The 17,891-nt window shown below is 46.1% G+C and overlaps 1 protein-coding gene across 2 annotated transcripts in view; it reads left to right on the top strand.

The window, feature by feature from the left end:
- FBH1 (F-box DNA helicase 1) overlaps positions 1-17,891 on the top strand; it is a 40,453-nt gene that overhangs the window by 350 nt on the left and 22,212 nt on the right. The window contains exons 2-9 of one of the 2 annotated variants that reach the window (XM_026648586.2): positions 3,396-3,560; positions 6,020-6,558; positions 7,745-7,875; positions 11,423-11,558; positions 11,874-12,064; positions 13,625-13,738; positions 15,431-15,525; positions 16,958-17,126. In XM_026648586.2, coding sequence (XP_026504371.1) covers positions 3,396-3,560; positions 6,020-6,558; positions 7,745-7,875; positions 11,423-11,558; positions 11,874-12,064; positions 13,625-13,738; positions 15,431-15,525; positions 16,958-17,126 — 1,540 coding nt within the window. Of the gene's footprint in view, positions 1-3,395; positions 3,561-6,019; positions 6,559-7,744; positions 7,876-11,422; positions 11,559-11,873; positions 12,065-13,624; positions 13,739-15,430; positions 15,526-16,957; positions 17,127-17,891 lie in introns of those variants that run through there. The other variant, XM_024200536.2, reaches the window with a different exon arrangement.

The following is a 17,891-nucleotide window of genomic DNA, read 5'->3' as shown; positions in this document are numbered from 1 at the left end:
AGGGGTCTGCACTGGGGGGCAGAGATCAGGGTGGAGGGATCTGCATTGGGGGCAGGGATCGGGGTCTGCATTGGGGTGGGCGCAGGGATAGGGCCTGGAATGGGAGGGGTCTGCACTGGGGGCAGAGATCAGGGTGGAGGGATCTGCATTGGGGGCAGGGATCGGGGTCTGCATTGGGGTGGGGGCAGGGATAGGGCCTGGAATGGGAGGGGTCTGCATTGGGGGGCAGAGATCGGGGTCTGCATTGGGGTGGGGGCAGGGATAGGGCCTGGAATGGGAGGGGTTTGTACTGGGGGAAGAGATCAGGGTGGAGGGGTCTGCATTGGGAGCAGGGATTGGGGTCTGCATTGAGGTGGGGGCAGGGATAGGGCCTGGGGATGGAGGGGTCTGTACTGGGGGCTGGGATTGAGTTGGGGGGGTCTACATTGAGGGCAGGGATAGGACCTGGGGGTGGGGTCTGCTTTGGGGACGGGTGGGGGGTGGGGCGGTAGGCATGTAGAATAGATAATGCTTATAGGAGCCTTGGTGCTGCATTGAAGAATTAATGTCCTGGATACTGTTCCCAAGGTGGGGGGCTTTATTCAGTTTTTTTTTTTTAAGTATCAGGGTGGGAAGGGACCTCAGGAGGTCATCTAGTCCAACCCCCTGCTCAAAGCAGGACCAATCCCCAGACAGATTTTTGCCCCAGATCCCTAAATGGCCCCCTTGAGGATTGAGCTCAGAATCCTGGCTTTAGCAGGCCAATGCTCAAACCACTGAGGTGTGATAGCATGGGGATCTTTAAAATTTTCAACCATTAAAGCAAAAATGCTATAATTTGATTTTAAAATATAATAATTAAAATTGGTATTGCTGTTAATGAAGTACTTGCATTCCCTACTTTGACTTCTGTGTCCACTCTCCTTTTAAGAGAGAAACAATTTTTTTTTTAATTGGAATATTTTTCCAAAGCATCTGATCTTGAGCAAATCATTTTTCCTTCCTTAGATGTTTCCTTCTGGTATGTTTTGGGGCGTGAAGTGTTTGTTGTACACCTCTACCCCGATATAACGCAGGTTCGCATACAAGGTGGTAAAGCTCTGACATGCTGCTCTGAGCAGTGTGTTAAGGGTGCCGGGGCCGAGGGGTTCGATAAGGGGCAGAGGGTCTCAGGGGCGGTCAGGGGCTCCCCCCCGGGTCGGGGGGGCAGGAGCTGTGGGGGGGCACTTTTGGGGGGCCCGCAGTCCCAGAGTGGCCCTGGGGGATTAGCGGGGGGCCGGGAGCAGCCCGCTCCGCTTCCCTCGCCCTGGCCCCAGCCGTGTCGCTCGGTGGAGGGAGCTTGGGGGAAGGGATCCTCCCCGCACTCACCAGCAGCAGCGGAGCAGCCCGGCCCCAGCCTGCTCCACTCTGCCAGCTCCCAGCCGCGGCGCTCCGCTTCCCACCGCAGGTGAGTGCGGGACCTTTCCCCAGCCGCCCCCTAGCGACATGGCTGGGGCTGGGGCAAGGAAAGCGGAGCGGGCTGGGGCCGCGTCACTCCGCTTCCCGCCGCCGATGAGTGCGGGGGGCGTCCTTTCCCCAACCTCCCCACACTCACTGGCGGCGGGAAGTGGAGCGCCGCGGCTGGGAGCTGGCCGAGTGGAGCGGGCTGGGGCCGGGCTGCTCTGCTTCCCGCCACTGCTGATGAGTACCTGTCCGGGGGGGGGGGGGGGTAGGGGGCGGGGCAGGCGGGGCAGGGGGGGTGGGGAGGGGGGGGGGGGGCGGGGGGGGATTGGGGAGGGGGGTCTCTGGAGCGGGCGGTCAGGGAACAAGGAACAGGGAGGGCCAAAGCAAGTTCGATATAATGCAGTCTCACTTATAACGCGGTGAGATTTTTTGTCTCCCGAGGACCGCGTTATATCAGGGTAGAGGTGTATAAGGCATCAGAAACCCCAGGGGTCGTTGCTAAAGCTCTTAGTGGTGTGTAATAGCTCTGAGGCAGAGGAAGAAGTGAAGGAAAATGGCTTGACCTTTTGATGCTAATGTAAACCAAAAGCACTTACTGGCTTCATAGATATCCTGGGTATGGTTTATGGGATGGGATCTCATTCTCTACCGTGTGATATAATGGAAAAACTAAAAACTGAAGCCAAGTGATCCGTGTGGGGTGGATGCTTTTATTGCAGCTGGAAGCATTATTGCACATGGTCATTTTAGATCTTAACTCATAATTCTGTAACTGGAAGTTAGGTCATCTATCTTTGCCAGTCCTTGTTATCAAAATAGATGTGTTCTTGCAAATTTCCGTTTACAGTATAACATTTTAAAATTGCTGGCAAGGTTTTCTAGTTTACTGCCAACAGTAAAGACAAGAGCTACACTGCAAATATATCTGAGTAGGGGGCCCAGTTACCAGTTTTCAGCTTTTGCGTCTAGGTAGAAGTTTAACAGGCCTAATGTCCTGGATATATCCAAAGCTTTAGCCCATTTGTGCAACAGGCTTGAAGACTCATCTACATTACAGTTTTTTTCTGTTGTAACCAGATCCCTAGACTTGAGCCTGGTCTACACTGTAAACTTAGGTTGACCTATCTATGTTGCTTAGAGGTGTGGAAAATTCACAGCCTTGAGAAACGGAGTTAACCTAAGCCCAGGTGTGGATGCCACTAGGTTGATGGAAGAATTCTTCTGTTGATCTAGCTCAGTAGTCCCCAACGCGGTGCCTGTGGGTGCCATGGCGCCCACCAAGGCATCTGTGTGCGCCCGTGTACTGGCCGGCGGACAAGCATCGGTTGAAATGCCGCCGACAAGCAGCGTCATCCAGAGGCGTCGCCGCCGAAATGCCACTGATTTTCGGCGGTGATGCCTCTGGATGATGCTGCTTGTCGGCGGCATTTCGGCGACGCCGCCTATTGATGTGCCGCTTCTCGGTCACGGTCCGCGGTGACTCGTCTTCTGGCGCCTGCCAGACAAGAAAGGTTGGGGACCACTGATCTAGCTACTGCCTCTCCAGGGGGCAGATTTACTACAGCATTGGCAAAACTCCTTCTGTCGCTATAGCAGCTGTCTACAGTGGCGTAGCCATTTCATACCGGAGGATATCCCAAAGTCCTGTACAGTGATGAATTAGACACCAGGAGTGAAGTTATTGTGTAAACTTTATAATTTCCACATAGCTTTGACTGTTGCAAAGTGTCTTGATGATGATGTATTTTACTCTACAGTATATCTTCAAAGCTCTGTATAAATTTCTGCATAGGCTACTGAAAGAGACTACGTTGGCTAAGATGTGGGGATCATCCCATAGGGCTTTTATAAATTAACTGATCCCTAATGAACTGATTGTCGCAGTCTACCAAAGGCACAGCATGTCACTTGAAAGTAAACATAAACTTAATTAAATTAACAGCCGTGCAATTTTCTTTTCATGTTGGTGACAGTGAGAGCATTTAAACGAAAGCACCTTACAGCCAGTGACTGTGAAGCATTCAGCCAGAGCGGAGAAGGCTCATCTTCCCTGACGCAGCCTTTCAGTCAAAGACGGGCGAGCGGAGATCTAAACAGGGGCCTCTACCCTACGTACAGAACCAAGAGACAGCAAGAAGGTACAGTGTTTCCAAACAGGTTAAAAGCTGAGAGCTGTTAATATTGCCTCTGTGCAACGGGTGGAATTTAACCCCAATTACTGTGAGCAGTTACTGAGGGAAGAGCAGTGGAGGAGGTCTAATTGAATGTCCACAATGAAAGAAGTTGCTTGATCCATACTGTAATCACCCTTTGGTATAACTGTACTTAAGCAGTGGCCTAAGTAAGCAATGGCGAGCGACTTAGGAGAGAGCTACTTTTAGAGTCATAAATCCTTTCTCCTCCCAAGGAGGGCGAGTCCCACACCAGGGCTGCGTTAAGTCCTGGTTTACACCAACTCCAAATGTCTCCTGCCTTTCTCTTGCTTTGAAAAGTTGAGCTGCACTCACCAGCCTCATTAGACCAGCCTGCTTGCTGCAAATGGCAGCCCTAATTGAGATACACTGCAGCATCTGCAGTTATGGAGATACTCTTGGATATTCATTATTTAATATGCATTCTCATTTAGTTAGTTCTCTAATTGTTTGTTGGCTAATACTCTATAGTAGTGGTCTCCAAGCTTTTTTGATCGCGCACCCCTATCAGTAAAAAATGTTGAGCATGCATCCTCTGCTGCGCCGCAGGGACTCCCGCTCGAACTGCCGAAGCAAAAAAAAAAAGCCACCCGAACTGCCGAAGCGGCGGCGCTGCTACGGCGACGCTCCTCCTGCCGTGCATCCTGAAGGATCCTCTTGCGCACCCCACTTTGAATACCACTGCTCTATAGCACCTTCCATTCAGGGATCTCAGTTCACTTCACAGCATTAACTAATGAGTCCTCACAACCTTTCTGTGAATTAGGGAACTGTTGTTCTATCCGTTTTCCACACATGGGGTACACTTTTCAAAAGCGTCCAAGTCTCATTTTCAAAAGTGATTTAGGTACTTGGGAACCTGAGTAGTGGTTAAGTTGCTTTTGAAAGCGAGACTTAGATTCCTAAGTCACTTAAACATTTTTGGAAAGTCTGTGGCTGAGTCAGGACTAGAACTCAGGGCTCCTGATTCTCTGTTCTTGACTGCTGGATCATGCTTCATTTCCATTGTAGACTCTGAATACATGTCTTCAGCCAAGTCATTTTTGAAAAATTAGTAATTTTTGGATGCTTTACATTTTGGGTGCTCAGCTCAGGCCCTTTAAGGTGTGCCAACTTGGGCATTCAAAATCAGTAATTGCTTTTGAAAATCTTGGCCCCGTTTGTTTTTCCAACACTGCCTCTTGATTAAACGTTAGGAAGCACAAAATAATGGCTGTGAGTTGCAGACTAGGAAGAGTATGGAACTTGTGTGGACCAGTAACGGTGTCTAATGTCAGCATAGGTACGCGCTAATAGCCACACCAAAAATATGATTGCTTAGGTGAAGTGCACCTCTAGGGGGTTGGCTAGTGTGGGTTGCTGTATTAGTGAAAGGACGGGCTGCTGAGGGTTGAGTCCATCGTATACTTTCAGTTTCACTTCTGTGCTATAATCTTTTTGCAGTCAGGTCAATGGGTGGCTGGTAATTAGCTTTATTACTTTTTTAAAAAATGTTGATCTCTTTTCTTAAAATTTCAATAAGTATTTAAGGCCTGTTCCATTTAGGGTCAGGGTTCTCGCAACAAAATTTTGGTGGTCTCAGAGTGCGGCTACCGACTCTTGCTGGTGGCCGCTCTGACAATTTTTCCAAGCCGGAGCCCTGCCGCCTCAGGCTGAAGCCTGAAGTGGGAGCCCCGGGGCTGAAGCCCGAGCCCCGCCACCCCCAAGAAGGAAGGTCAGGAACTCATCATCCGCCTGCGGAGCCCCAGGTTCCTCTGGTGCCGTGCACACCAGCGCCATGTTCTCCAGAGGCACTGCCTGGAGCCCCCAAGGAGGCTGCACGGTGCAGGGCACTGAACCCTGCTGGCAGTGACAGCAAACATCAAGGGAGCACATCCAGGAGCGAAAACTGGGCGCTGCAGGGTGGCACTGCCGCTTTGTCCCCCCAATCTCTGTCCAGGAGGCTGTTATAGCTGCAAAAAATCCGCTGGTGGCCACATTTGAGTAATGGTGATTTAGGGTTTTATGCTGCGATTTTTCACATTAAGCTCGGAACAGTTTGCGGCTTCACTGTTGTTTCAACTTGTTTTCTTATTCGCCGGAATCTGAAAAGTAAACTGCAGCAGGAAGGGCTTTATGCTGATCTAAGAGGTTGACCACAGTGGTTTTATTTATCCTCCTATCTCTCTGCTTCCTTCCTTTGTCACCGTGTTTGTCTGTTCAGAGGAAATAATTAATGTGAAGTAGAAATTACATCTTTCTTTCTATGTATTTATTTGTGTGTAAAGATCATGGTGGGGGGCAGGGAGTAGCGGGGTGTTAGCATGTTGCCTCTTTGTTTTAAAGGCTCCTAGAGGCTTCCAGGCATTGGATACCCACAGAGAAACACATTTTGCTTGTGTTCTTTCCTCTTGTCTTTGCTGTAGGACAGGGTCATCAGAGGAGCATCACTGATTACTTCAAAGTCATTCAGATGCCACCCACCGGTAACAAAGTGGCAAAAAGCAATGAAGTTAAAGAAGAGTCGTTGGATTCCTTCTTCATGGACGAGGGGTTGGAGGATCACTGTGCCCTCCTTGGATGTGATGGAGATGCTAAAACGGCTCCCTGGGGTCCTGTGGCCTCTAGGAAACGGCCTCTCTGCTCAGAAGGAGCTGGCAGCAATTATACAGAATACAGTAGATGTGGTGGGACTGATAAAAAGCCCACGATGGACAGTTCCCTCAAGTATTTTCCAGGACACACAGAAATCAGACAAGACCCTGATGTCATAGAAATTGATCCAATTCCTGATTCATATTTTGGGCTCCTAGGGACTTCATGCGGTAAAGAACCCCAAGGACACATTGACCAGCTGCCCAATGAAGTCCTGAGCATTATCTTTGCTTTCCTCCCTGTGACTGATCTCTGTCTGAACCTGAGCTTGGTGTGTCATCGCTGGAGAGAGATTATCAGTGATCCATTGGTGAGAGTGTTGTTTTACTGATTTAATCCAGATTCTTTTGCTGCCTATATCATGTCCCATTCTTGCTCATGCACTAGGAACGTTCTCCCTTAGCTAAGTGACCTCTCTCTTTCTTCCTTTGAATCCACTTATCTATCCCATCAGTAATCGCCATAACCCCCCTTACTTCACTCTTTTGTGAAGCCTTGTCTGTGGGGTGCCAAGTGTCTGCTAGGAGGTGACACTGAACATCCTCAATTCCTGCCCCCATCACCACCACCACCAGGTCAGTGGCTCCAGCCTTCATCAGCCACCAGTTACATTTTTGAACCGTTACCTTTGTGCTTTCTCCTCTGTGGGCTCCACCTGCTTTGGAGGAGCTGCCTGTAAACATCTGCAAGGCCATCCCACTGTCCTTAAAACTGCCCTCTGCCACGATCCCTCTGTTGTTAGCTCGTGCACTGTGACCACTGGCTATCTTGCTGAGCAGTATTGTCTCACTGTTCCCAGGCACTGTCCCATCTGCCTGCATCCACCTATTATCACTTGCCTTACAGGCAGGCTGTTTGTTTTTGGAGGCAAGGAACCATCTTCTAGTTCTTTGTTTGTATATCATCAAGCACACTGATGCCCTGGTCCATGACTGCACAGTACAAATAATAATGATGAACTTGTTGGGAGTTGTTTTAGATTTGGAGACAGTAAGAGATGATGAGCCCTTAGCATTGTCTACCCAAAGGGGTAGCTACAGTGGGAGGGCTCGTGTGGACAGGCTCCAGAGAGCCACAGGATGTCTGAAGCACTATATTTTCTAATCCTATTCAAAGTAAGTCTGAGTGACAGTGTTAAAAATGCGGGTGGCTGATAGTGCCTTGCCAGCATTGGTGCTTCACCTGTGTGGTTAAGCCAGGAGTACCTATAGTGAGAAATTCTAGAGAAACAAGCCTTTCGTAGACAAGTCCTTAGACTGCAAGGAGCAGGAATTTTCACTCTTTCCTCCTCCATCCCTCCTTTTTCTCCATCTTCTTTTTGCCCCATCATGAGCCACCTGCTTGTTTTTATCGAGCTGCTGGGTCTTGCTAAACTGAAATTACATGTCTCCCCCAGGAGCAATGCTGCTGCTTAGTGCTTGTCAGAAGAAGCCTGTTTATAAAGTGTTTTGGGTTGTAAGGTGCTGTTCAGATAGGGGCATTGATTTGCATTTTAGTTTATCCTGTGGAAAAAGCTGTACCGTCAGTACCTCATGAAGGAGGCCCAGGCTCTACTCACAGTTGAATGGATTCTGGATCATTACGGTATAACCCAAGAGCAGGATCAGTGCATGCTGGGATTTATAAGGTGAGTCTGTTTCATCGTGTGATTTTACAGCTGTACGTCAGCAGGTGGGGGAAGCAGCCCCGCGGTGCTTTGCCCTGTTTCCAGTCTGTTGCTGTAGGTTTGCCTTCATTTTATGCTGTGCTTTGCCAAGAAAGGTGATTAACTTCCTCTCACATATCTACCACCTGCTTCACATGATTGGGGTGTGCAGGGGGGAGGAGGAATTAATTATGAGCAGTAAAAATGATCAGTGGACCTCCAGGGCTAGGCAAAAAATGCCGCCTTCGCTCTCCCCACTCCACCCAAAAATCTCCTGTTTCCATTTTCTCTTACTCGGATGCCTTAACCACTCAAGTTTTTATGCCATAAAAAGATAACCTAGAGGTGATGCTCTAAATTTCCAAATCATTCCATTTTCTGGCCACTATTATTTATTACATGTATTACAGTAGTGCCTAGGAATCCTAGTCACGGCCCAGAGCCCCGTTGTGCTAGGCGCTGTACAAACACAGAACAAAAAGACAGTTCTTGCCCCAAAGAACTTACAATCTAAGTATGAGATAACAGATGGATACAGACAGACGGGGAAGCCAAGGAAACAATGAGACAGTATAGCTCAGCATGGTAGGCAGTGGCCTCAGCACACCAGGGGCCTAACCATTGTCAAGTGTTTTGTAGGCAACGTGGCAAAGGAGAGTTTTAAGGAAGAGAACGTGTTAGCTTTGCAGGTGATTGCTGGGAGCTCCTCCCAAGTGCGAGGAGCAGCATGGGAAAATATTAACAAGTGGGCAATGGAGGCTGGCAGAAAGGCCGATTGGAGGTGAAAGTTGACATCTAGATAGCAAATGAGAGATGATACGTAGGGTGAGAAATAGGTCATGAGGCCCTTGAAAGTGAAGAGTAATTGCATGTGTTTGATGCAGTAGAGAAGGGGGAGCCCGTGAAGGGCTGCAAAGAGTGGGATGACGTGGTCAAAGCGATTGACTAGGAAAATTATCTTTGTGGCGCCATACTGAATGGATGTGAGCAGGGCAAGATGGCATTTGTCAAGGCCAGAGGGAAGTATGTTGCAGTAATTGAGACGTGAGATGATGAGAGCCTGGCTGAGAGTTTGAGCTGTGTGGATGGTTAAGGCCATATGTTAGAGATAATATCCCGAAAGAGTCTGCAAGATTTAAATACAGCCTGGGTCTGAGGACCTAGAGAGAGGTCTGAGTGACAGGCACAATGGTGGTGCACCAGCGAGTGTTGATTTCAAATCAAAGCAATTTAAGTCACCTATTTTAATCATGATTTAAACCAGCAAACACTGATTTAAAATCGACTTTAATCATGTTTTGCATTTGTACTTTATTTTCCTAAGCAAAGGTTGATGCTCATTGGCTGATAACCATTTAACCACTAAACAGCCAACTAGACAGACATGCCAACCAATTGGATGTAACTATTTAGTGCTGGTCCAGAATCCTAAAGATTAAAATTATTAAGTGCCCAATACTTAGGTAACAAATGATAACCATTAAAACATAGTGATTGGCAACTAAATATAGCCTTCACACTAAATTTGGTGCTTCTTTTTGCTAGTCTTGTTACACTATATCTATCCACATTTATTTAAACAATTACATAGCTTACCTTAACATATATTCATTCTTAATTTTAATTCTTTTATTATGATAGTAAATGGTGAATGATGCACCTCTATTTATTAGATTAATAGTTTACTTTTGATTTTCATCAAACTCTCACTGGATGGAAACTCAAATTCAATTAAAACGGCACAAACAGCATTTTAATTTTGTAACCTTTAAATGTTCTGGGTACATAAGAAAAAAGTTTACCAAAACATGTTTTTCATTTAAAACTAACTGATTTATTAAACAAAGGAAGTATGAACTGTAATTAGCAAATTGTATTGATTGTTTCTGGTCACCATGTCCTTCAAGATTTTGAAGCTAGTAGATCTCATCCTCTCACACACAGTTCTTGTTAATAGATTGGAAGAGGAAAACAAACTTTCCTGCTTTTTCAACACCCACTGATTTCTTAACTTTGAATCAACCAGTCAGTGATCTGCACTAGCTGAATAAACAGATAAGAACAAAATATTCTCTCTGTACCTGTAGAAGAGGCTACTGCTGTCAAAACCTGGTTTAACATTTCAACAAACTGGTTCCAGGTGCTTAGCTGGTGACTTCAGTGGTTTGACTTTAACACTTGGCAGCAAACATTTTCTGCTTAATATTATATTTTGTATTTATTTTAATAGATTATAATAAATGTAGGCCTTAAAATAGGTTGTCAGTTTCAAATTTAATTTTTTTAAATTTTTTTTAAAAACAAACCAGTGTTTAATTTAAATAAATAAATTGGACTTTTTATTTGTTTTTTAATAAATCATCAATTTTTATCCACCCTGTGTTGTCCATAGTGATTGAGAAAAGAGGTACCAGGAAGGGAGTGGTGGGAAGAGTAAAAGTTCTGTTTTAGCTGTGCTGAGCTTTAGCTGATGTCTAGAGAGACAGGCCACAGTTTTAATGTGGACAAAAGGAGGCAGGGCTGGAGTAGAGAGGTAGGTCGGAGACTCATCAGCATAGAGATGGTGTCTGAATTTGCATTTGTGGATGAGATTACCCAGAAATAAGGTATAGGGGGAGACAGACGGCTGTGGAACCTCCCCGGGAAGTTGGAGATGGGATGAGGAGAATCCTTCGAAGGACACACTGAAGGAACAATTGGAGGAGGAGGAAGAGAACCAGGGGAGGACAGTCATGGAAGTCAAGGGAAGACATGATTGCAAGACGAAGAGCATGGTCAATGGTCTCCAAAGCAGATGACCAGCAAAAAGGCTGAGGCTAAAGTACTGGTTCTCAGCTTTGTCTAGGAAGAGGTCTTAAGAGACTTTGGCGAGTGGTTTCAGTGGAGCGCCTGGGCCTGAAGCCAGATTGGAGAGGGTGGAGGAGAGGAACTGTGACTTGTAAACTATGTATTCAGTGAAGTTGGATATGAAAGGGAGAAGGAAGATGAGGTGGAAGTTGGAGAGGTAAATGGGGTCAAAAGTAGTGGGATTTTTTTAAGATGTGAGAGACTGAAAAACCCAAAGTGTAAAAGAAGTGATCTTTTCTCTGATCAGTGCATGCTGGATTTCCACAGGCCATCCTCATTATTAGCAGTAATGGCTGCGAGGATCACAGCTCCCTCTCATCTCTTTTCCCTGTGCATTATCATTTAGACTCCTGTAGCGCCCACAGTGTGCTACATGCCGTCTACACATACAGGAAGACATGATCCCTGCCTTGAAGAGTTTACAGTCCAGGGCCCTGATCCCACAAAGTACTTAAGCACGTGCTTCACTTAACTTTTAATCCCTGGAAGTCAATGAGACTAGGAACTGGTCACATGCTTAGGTGCCTTGCTAGATCGGTGCCAGAGTGCTCAACGCCTGGCGGGATCGAGCCCATCTGGCTACATGCATACTGTAGGCTAAATGGGGTACACAACAGGGCAGGCTTAATGGTACTGCAGATGACCTAACTCATTCCTTGACTTTTGGGCACTTTCTTCACAGGTATATGGCCGCCTCCAACGCTACCCGGAGAATGGACCCTGAAGCAGTTCTCAGATGCTTGAAGCAGCACCATCTGTTTACCAAGGCAGAAATATGCATCATCCAGAGACTGCCTGATTTAGAGGGCACTGCGGGGGTAGGTTAAACGTTCCTTGGGGGGTTTTTTTGTCTTACATTTTACTTTGTGGGCAATGGGTGTAAAGGGTTTTCCTAAAGAAAAGCATTTGCCAGTGATAAGTTGTTAGCGTAAATAGGAAATGTTAAATAGTCGGGGGGCAGCGGGGGGATTGGCTGAGGAAATTTGTTACTGATGCTATTAATAATCACAGGGATCTTTTCACAATGCCTGCCTCTCTCTCTCTCTCCCTTTCCTCCCCCAATGCCTTGAGTAGACAAACTGTGCAGTCCTCTTGGTTCTCTCCATTCTTCTTTTTGCCATCACCCTCTCTAGGCTGTGAACGTGTGGGCCGTGATGGCAGCTATTGTGCTCTTCTCTGATGGCGTTCGTGACATCCAGAAGCTGATGGCTTGTCTTCGGAGACCCAGCTCTACCCTTTCAGTCCTGGACATCACTGAGATGTTGTACTGTATGGCCACACTGCTGAATGCAATGAGGGAGAAGGGCATCAATATAAGTAACAGGTGAGGAGGGAGAGAGTCTCGTATCTTAAAATGCAAATCTGCAGCTGGAATGCTTATTTATTGTGAGCACATCCTTGCCCCATTGAACTTCGTTCACAGCAGCTAAGAGTCCAGTATATTAGTAGTTCAGGGTGGTTTTTAAGTGCTGTTATTTTCAGAAAAGTGACTGTATCAAACAAATACTTCCATACACAGCAGATCAACCACGTATGTGTATTTGGAGTCCTCATTGCTTATCCCAGTTATGAAAGCAAGTTGTTGTTTCTGCTCCTTTTAGCACAGCAGAGTTAACCCAGCTATGAGAAGCAGTGAGTTTCTAAGGCCTGGTCTACACTGGGGGGGGGATCGATCTAAGATACGTCGACTTCAGCTACGCTATTCTTGTAGCTGAAGTTGTGTATCTTAGATCGACTTAGAATTACTTACTTTGCATCCTCGCGGCGCGGGATCAATGGCCGCGGCTCCGCCGTGGACTTTGCTTCCACCTCTCGCCGAGCTGGAGTTCAGCAGTCGACGGGAGAGCGATTGGGGATCGATTTATTGCGTATACACTACACGCGATAAATCGATCCCCGATAGATCGATCGCTACCCGCCGATCTGGCGGGTAATGTAGACATACCCTAAGGAAAGTTATGAGTTTCAGTCAGCTATCATTGACTCACCACGTAGCCTCGGGCAAGTCACTTCACATCTCTACCTGCATTTTCTAATGCACCTTCTGAGGGTGTCGCAAGGATTAATTTGTTAATCAAAGCATCGTGTAGACATAATGTAAAATGCTATCTGTGATTATTATTCCGAGTGATCTGGATTCTCTTATAACTCAGATATCAGCAACGGGGTGATTAATTAGGCTTCAGTTGCAGAATATTTACTACAGGTGTTGACCCATGAGAAGGAAAGGACCCAGCTTGATTCACCAATCCTTGGTTATGTTTGTGGAGCGGATGGTTATAAAGATAATCTTTTTACAAGGTGGGCGAACTTGCTCTTGGGTCCATGAGCGGCAGTAAACAGGGAGCCCCTCCTTGCCGCTTTTACACTCACTTTTCAGACTATAACAGCACTTTAAATGATAATGTTGTCTCCCTGTTTAGACTCATTGAACGTTTGTGGCCTGCCTTGTTTTTCAATTTGTGTAAGTGATGGCTGTCTACACATCTGATGAACATTTTGGGTACGCTAATATCCCAAATGCTGCCCACTTAGGACACTTTGTTATATAGTGATGGGAAATCTCCAGTCTGTCCACTGAAACAGGAATGATCTTGGTTGGCTGTTTTCCTCAGCACCTTCAGCTCTTTATTGCTGGGGGTGCTATGTTATCTTTCCATGTGCAGTTTTACTCATCTCAGAAACAAATTTGAAGTCCTCTGGTCCAGCCTGGCACCGTATTGGATAAGTCAGCTAGCGAGCTCTCCAAATATTGCTTTATTGGCAGCATAAACAGCTTCTGGGGTCTTTTGTAGGGGCAAAGGGAGGGAACTGACATTTAATTGAGCATTGTTAAAGATCCTCTTACATTAGATTTGTTATCTGTCTTTATATTTTCTGTAAGGTTTCACTACAGTATTTTCTACTGCTTGTATTTGATGGAGAACTCTTGCCCTGTTACTAAGACGACAAAGCTGGAAACACCCAGTTCAAACTGTGGAAGAGGCGCTTGGCCCAGGTACTGCTCATGTATTTAATCTAAATGAGAGGGCCAAATACACAGATCCCTGTAAAGTCCTGGAGACTGAGCAAACACTTCACAGAAAGGGCTAGTTTACAGAGTCTCATTCTCACTGGCGTCAGAGTAGCTTCTTTGTCTCATTGGAGTGTCATTAATCTGCAACAGAGGGACAGCAGAATCAGACCCATAAGCTATAAAAATTCAACATGTTTTATTTTCCTTACTAAAATGAGGGGTTTTTACTCATTACAATGACCGCAGTTGGTAAGAAACATCTATTAAACACAGTTATCTGCCTATACCATGACTACTGCTGGCTAAAATGACTATTATCACCCCAAGTTCCTGGGGCAGACTCCTGCCTCCTCCCTGTCCATGGGGATGTTTTGGGGGATGAAGGGAGTGTGGCTGGGCTAATTTAAGCTTGATGGTCCCTTTAGAAAAGCTTGTTTATTTTGTGTGTGTGGTGCCTACCACAATGGGGCTTCAACCCCTCGTGTTGCTACCACAAAGAAAATAATTTTAATAAATGCATGTTTATCATCATTGTCTCCTTATTCAAGAGATGGCAAACCAGCCATCAGACATTTGCTGATATATCTCTTGCCCACGCAAACTCCATCCTGTCATCTGTATTGATACAAGTCGCTGAAAGCTTGCTACTTAAAGGAGAGATTGTCCAGTGGTTAGAGTACTAGTCTGGGCCTTTGGGAAATCGGATTCAATTCCTGCTCTGCCACAAACATCCTGGGTGACCCCGGGCAAGCCACTTAGCCTCTCTGTGCCTCAGTTCCTCATCTGTAAAATGGGGATAATAGCACTGCCCTACCTCACAGGTAAGGTGATGGGAATTCCATAGATACTTTGAACATGTGGGATTCAACCCTCTTGTTTCCCAGCCCTTAGTTCCATTCCCGTGCCCAGAAATCTTCATTTAACTCTGGTTCTTTCACAGTTGCAGTCAGTAGAAAGGGAGTTTTCTGGGAATAGTCATTTGTTAATGAATGGCTTTGGAAGAATCAGCAGGATATACCTAGATGGAGGAATTTTCTCTTGGTATCTCACACCAACTTTCTGGAAAAAGGTAGTTTGCTGTGTAGGGTTATTACAATTAATTATATTTTTATTTATAAAAACAACACTGAAATGCTGAATTGCTTTATAAACATTAATTAAACCTCACAGCTTCTCTGCGAGATAAAGGATAACGATCCCCCATGCTATAGCGGGGGAACTGAGGTCAGGCACAGAGAGGTTAAAGGTCAAATGTTGAAAAGAGCCTAAGTCCCGTTGAATTTTTTCAGTGAGATTTAGGAGCTGAAGTCGTTTTTGGAAGTGGAACTTCGCACCTGAGTGACTTAAGCTTAAAGGCTCCCGAGTGACCTTATGCAAGGTCACACCCCTTCTTTCTCCCATCTGCAGTCATGTTGCTTTTTTTCTCTCCAATATCTGCCCGTTCTGCATGGTCCCCACTGCTGCAACCCTCCTTCTGGCCCTTGTTATCTCTGGCCTTATACAGCTGTAGCCTTTTCCTGTCTGACTTGGCTGCCTCTTATCTCTCCCCAGTCCAGCCTCTCCAATAGGAGGGCGTTGTAGTTCCATGCGCAGGCACATCATTGCTGTATGTTCCTTGTCGGTTGTGTATTTTAACACAGAAAAATAATTGTTTTGCTCTTATTTTATTTTTAGTAAGAAGCTTGAGATAAAACTAACCCACGAACAGCAAAGGATCCTAAACCACACCATCTTGCCTGGTCAAGTAGTGAAAATTATGGCATTTGCAGGTAAACAAGTTGCAGGGATGCTTTATCCAAAAAAAAAAATGGCTTATTAGACAATTAAGCAAACTCCAGTTCTGTTGTTTTTCCTTTGTTGGAGCTGAGGAGGTACATATGGCAAACACTGCTTACAGCTAACAAAAATGAATCAAGAGGTAGATTGATTTGTACACACACAAAAAAAGACCTGTATAAGCATGTAGGCAGGAAATACGCAGCTTTTCAGAATACTCGTACACAACTCTAGCTCCTCATACAAGTGGAATAAAAGTGGGTGTCTTTATAACAGCCCAAAAAAGAAATGAAGGGCAGTAAATTATAAAAGGAAATACATTTTTGACCTCGCTCTTAGTAGCAGTGTTGCAGTAGTGCCAGTTTTATATGAGGGCTCCCTTGTGCTAGGCACTATGGAAACAGGTAAATACAGCAGCCCCTGCCCTGGAGAGCACACAGACCAGGATAATATGATGCAATAAGTAGAAATAATAGAAAAGGGGTGGCGGAGGGTGACGAGCACATGGTGAAATGTTACGTCCTGAGGTCGCCCCCTTGGGGTGAGAGAGGGCACTTTGCTTATGTCATGCATAATTCTCTATGTAGCTGCAAACCTCTGATCTGGGTCTGGGGGACAGTCCTTTAGCGGTACCTTTTAGGGAATCCGTCCCCATTTGGGGGATAGAAAGCAGTCCCGACAACAGGAAAATACTCCCATGCCTTTTTCCTTGAGCCAGAGAGAGGGAAGCAATCTGTCAGGCCCCATAGGCAGTCGAGGTTCCCACTCGTCAGTGCAAGTAAAGGCTGGGGCTGAATCTGGGAGCAGGGCTTCAACACAGAAAAACTGATTGGCCCGTCGTCTTCCTTAAAGGGCCAAGGCAGGCAGCGTTTGCAAGGCACAGGGTCTCAGTCTGGGGCCCCTGGCTCTGCTTGCTTCTGAGTGCCGCCTCAACTGCATGAGGTCCTCCCTTTTGAGCGCCTGCCTCCAAGCCTGACTTGCCACGTGAGTTTGGTCTGATTGTGACCACAGGAGATGCTTAGCCCCTGACTGGCTGGTGGGGTGTCGTCTGTTCCACCACACCCACACAAGACAGTAAGCTCAGCTTGCCACCTGTCTAGACAACTGGTGCAATTCATTTTCCCAGAATGTTCTCATGTCAGATAGGTTAGCTGGAGTGTTCTAAAAGCACTGCGTGATTTTATAACTGTTCATAACATTTGTGGCTACAGGTTGAGATTTCCAAAGCTGACGTAGCCACGCCCCTCCCATTAATTTCACTGGAGGTTGGTTGGCTAAATGCCTTAGTTGGCTTCGAAAATCTCAACCACATTGCGCAGGCTCGGCTAATGATATAGGGGTGATGAAGAGCCTGATGGGAGAGAAGTGCTGGGAATACAGGTAGGATTCTGACACAAGGACACCTTTCTTTCTTTTGCTCTTCAGGTACGGGAAAGACCTCGACTTTGGTCAAGTATGCAGAGAAGTTTCCCCATCTCAGCTTTCTGTATGTGGCATTTAACAAAGCCATCGTGGAGAGTGGAAAGAGTGTCTTCCCCCCTAACGTTATGTGCAAGACTTTCCATTCATTAGCGTACGCGAGTGTCGGCAAACAGTAAGTAGCAATCTTCTCGTTTCCCTGTTCATAGAGCAGGGTGGGACAAAGTGCGCTGTTCAGAATCTCAGCATGTAGGCCACCAGCCAGCGCCTTCCTCTATGGTCAGCAGAGAAACCAAGGACTGAATTAGCCTCCGAGCTGTAGGATGATTCTTCTATATCAGTCGATGGCAGTGAATGGGGGAAGTTTGCACTGTTGCCTCCTGGATAATATATGCCACACTTTGAAGGGCACTAAATTGGCATAGAAATCTTTAAGGTATTTAAAAAGGGTGAATAAAAGAAATGGCCATGGGCATCTTGCAGGGAATTTTGCAAAACATCCTATTTGAATTGCATTTCTGTTTATGGGCATCACTTTTTATATTTCTTGTTCATTGTTTTGTGGGGTTAAAAGGAAAAAAAAGTCCCTTTCATTGCTCCTTTATGAGGTTTAAAGAAGACCTGTGAGGGATTTTTTGTTTTTCCGTTTTTTTCTTTTTTACACTAGAAATTTGTGTCTGGTCTTCCCTGTCTCTTCTTGGATGAGCCTATGAATGACTGGATTGCTGATAGGATTAAAACACTAGAGAAACTATATAATCAGACTTCCTTATGTCCCTTTGAGCACATCCTCAAAATTAAACATGTGCTTTCCTGAATTGGCTTTTGATGCCTTGTCTATATTGAAAGTCGCGCCAGTTTAAAATCACACCGCTAGTTAAACTGATTCAGTTAAACCGATGCAAAGTCCTGTTTGGACACACTCTTAATGCTGTTTAAA

Source organism: Terrapene carolina, unplaced genomic scaffold (genome assembly GCF_002925995.2).
Source record: "Terrapene carolina triunguis isolate 2854851 unplaced genomic scaffold, T_m_triunguis-2.0 Scaffold68, whole genome shotgun sequence".
NCBI lineage: Eukaryota > Metazoa > Chordata > Testudines > Emydidae > Terrapene > Terrapene triunguis.
Note: the sequence above shows the minus strand (reverse complement) of the source record. Positions and strands in the feature narration are given on the sequence as shown.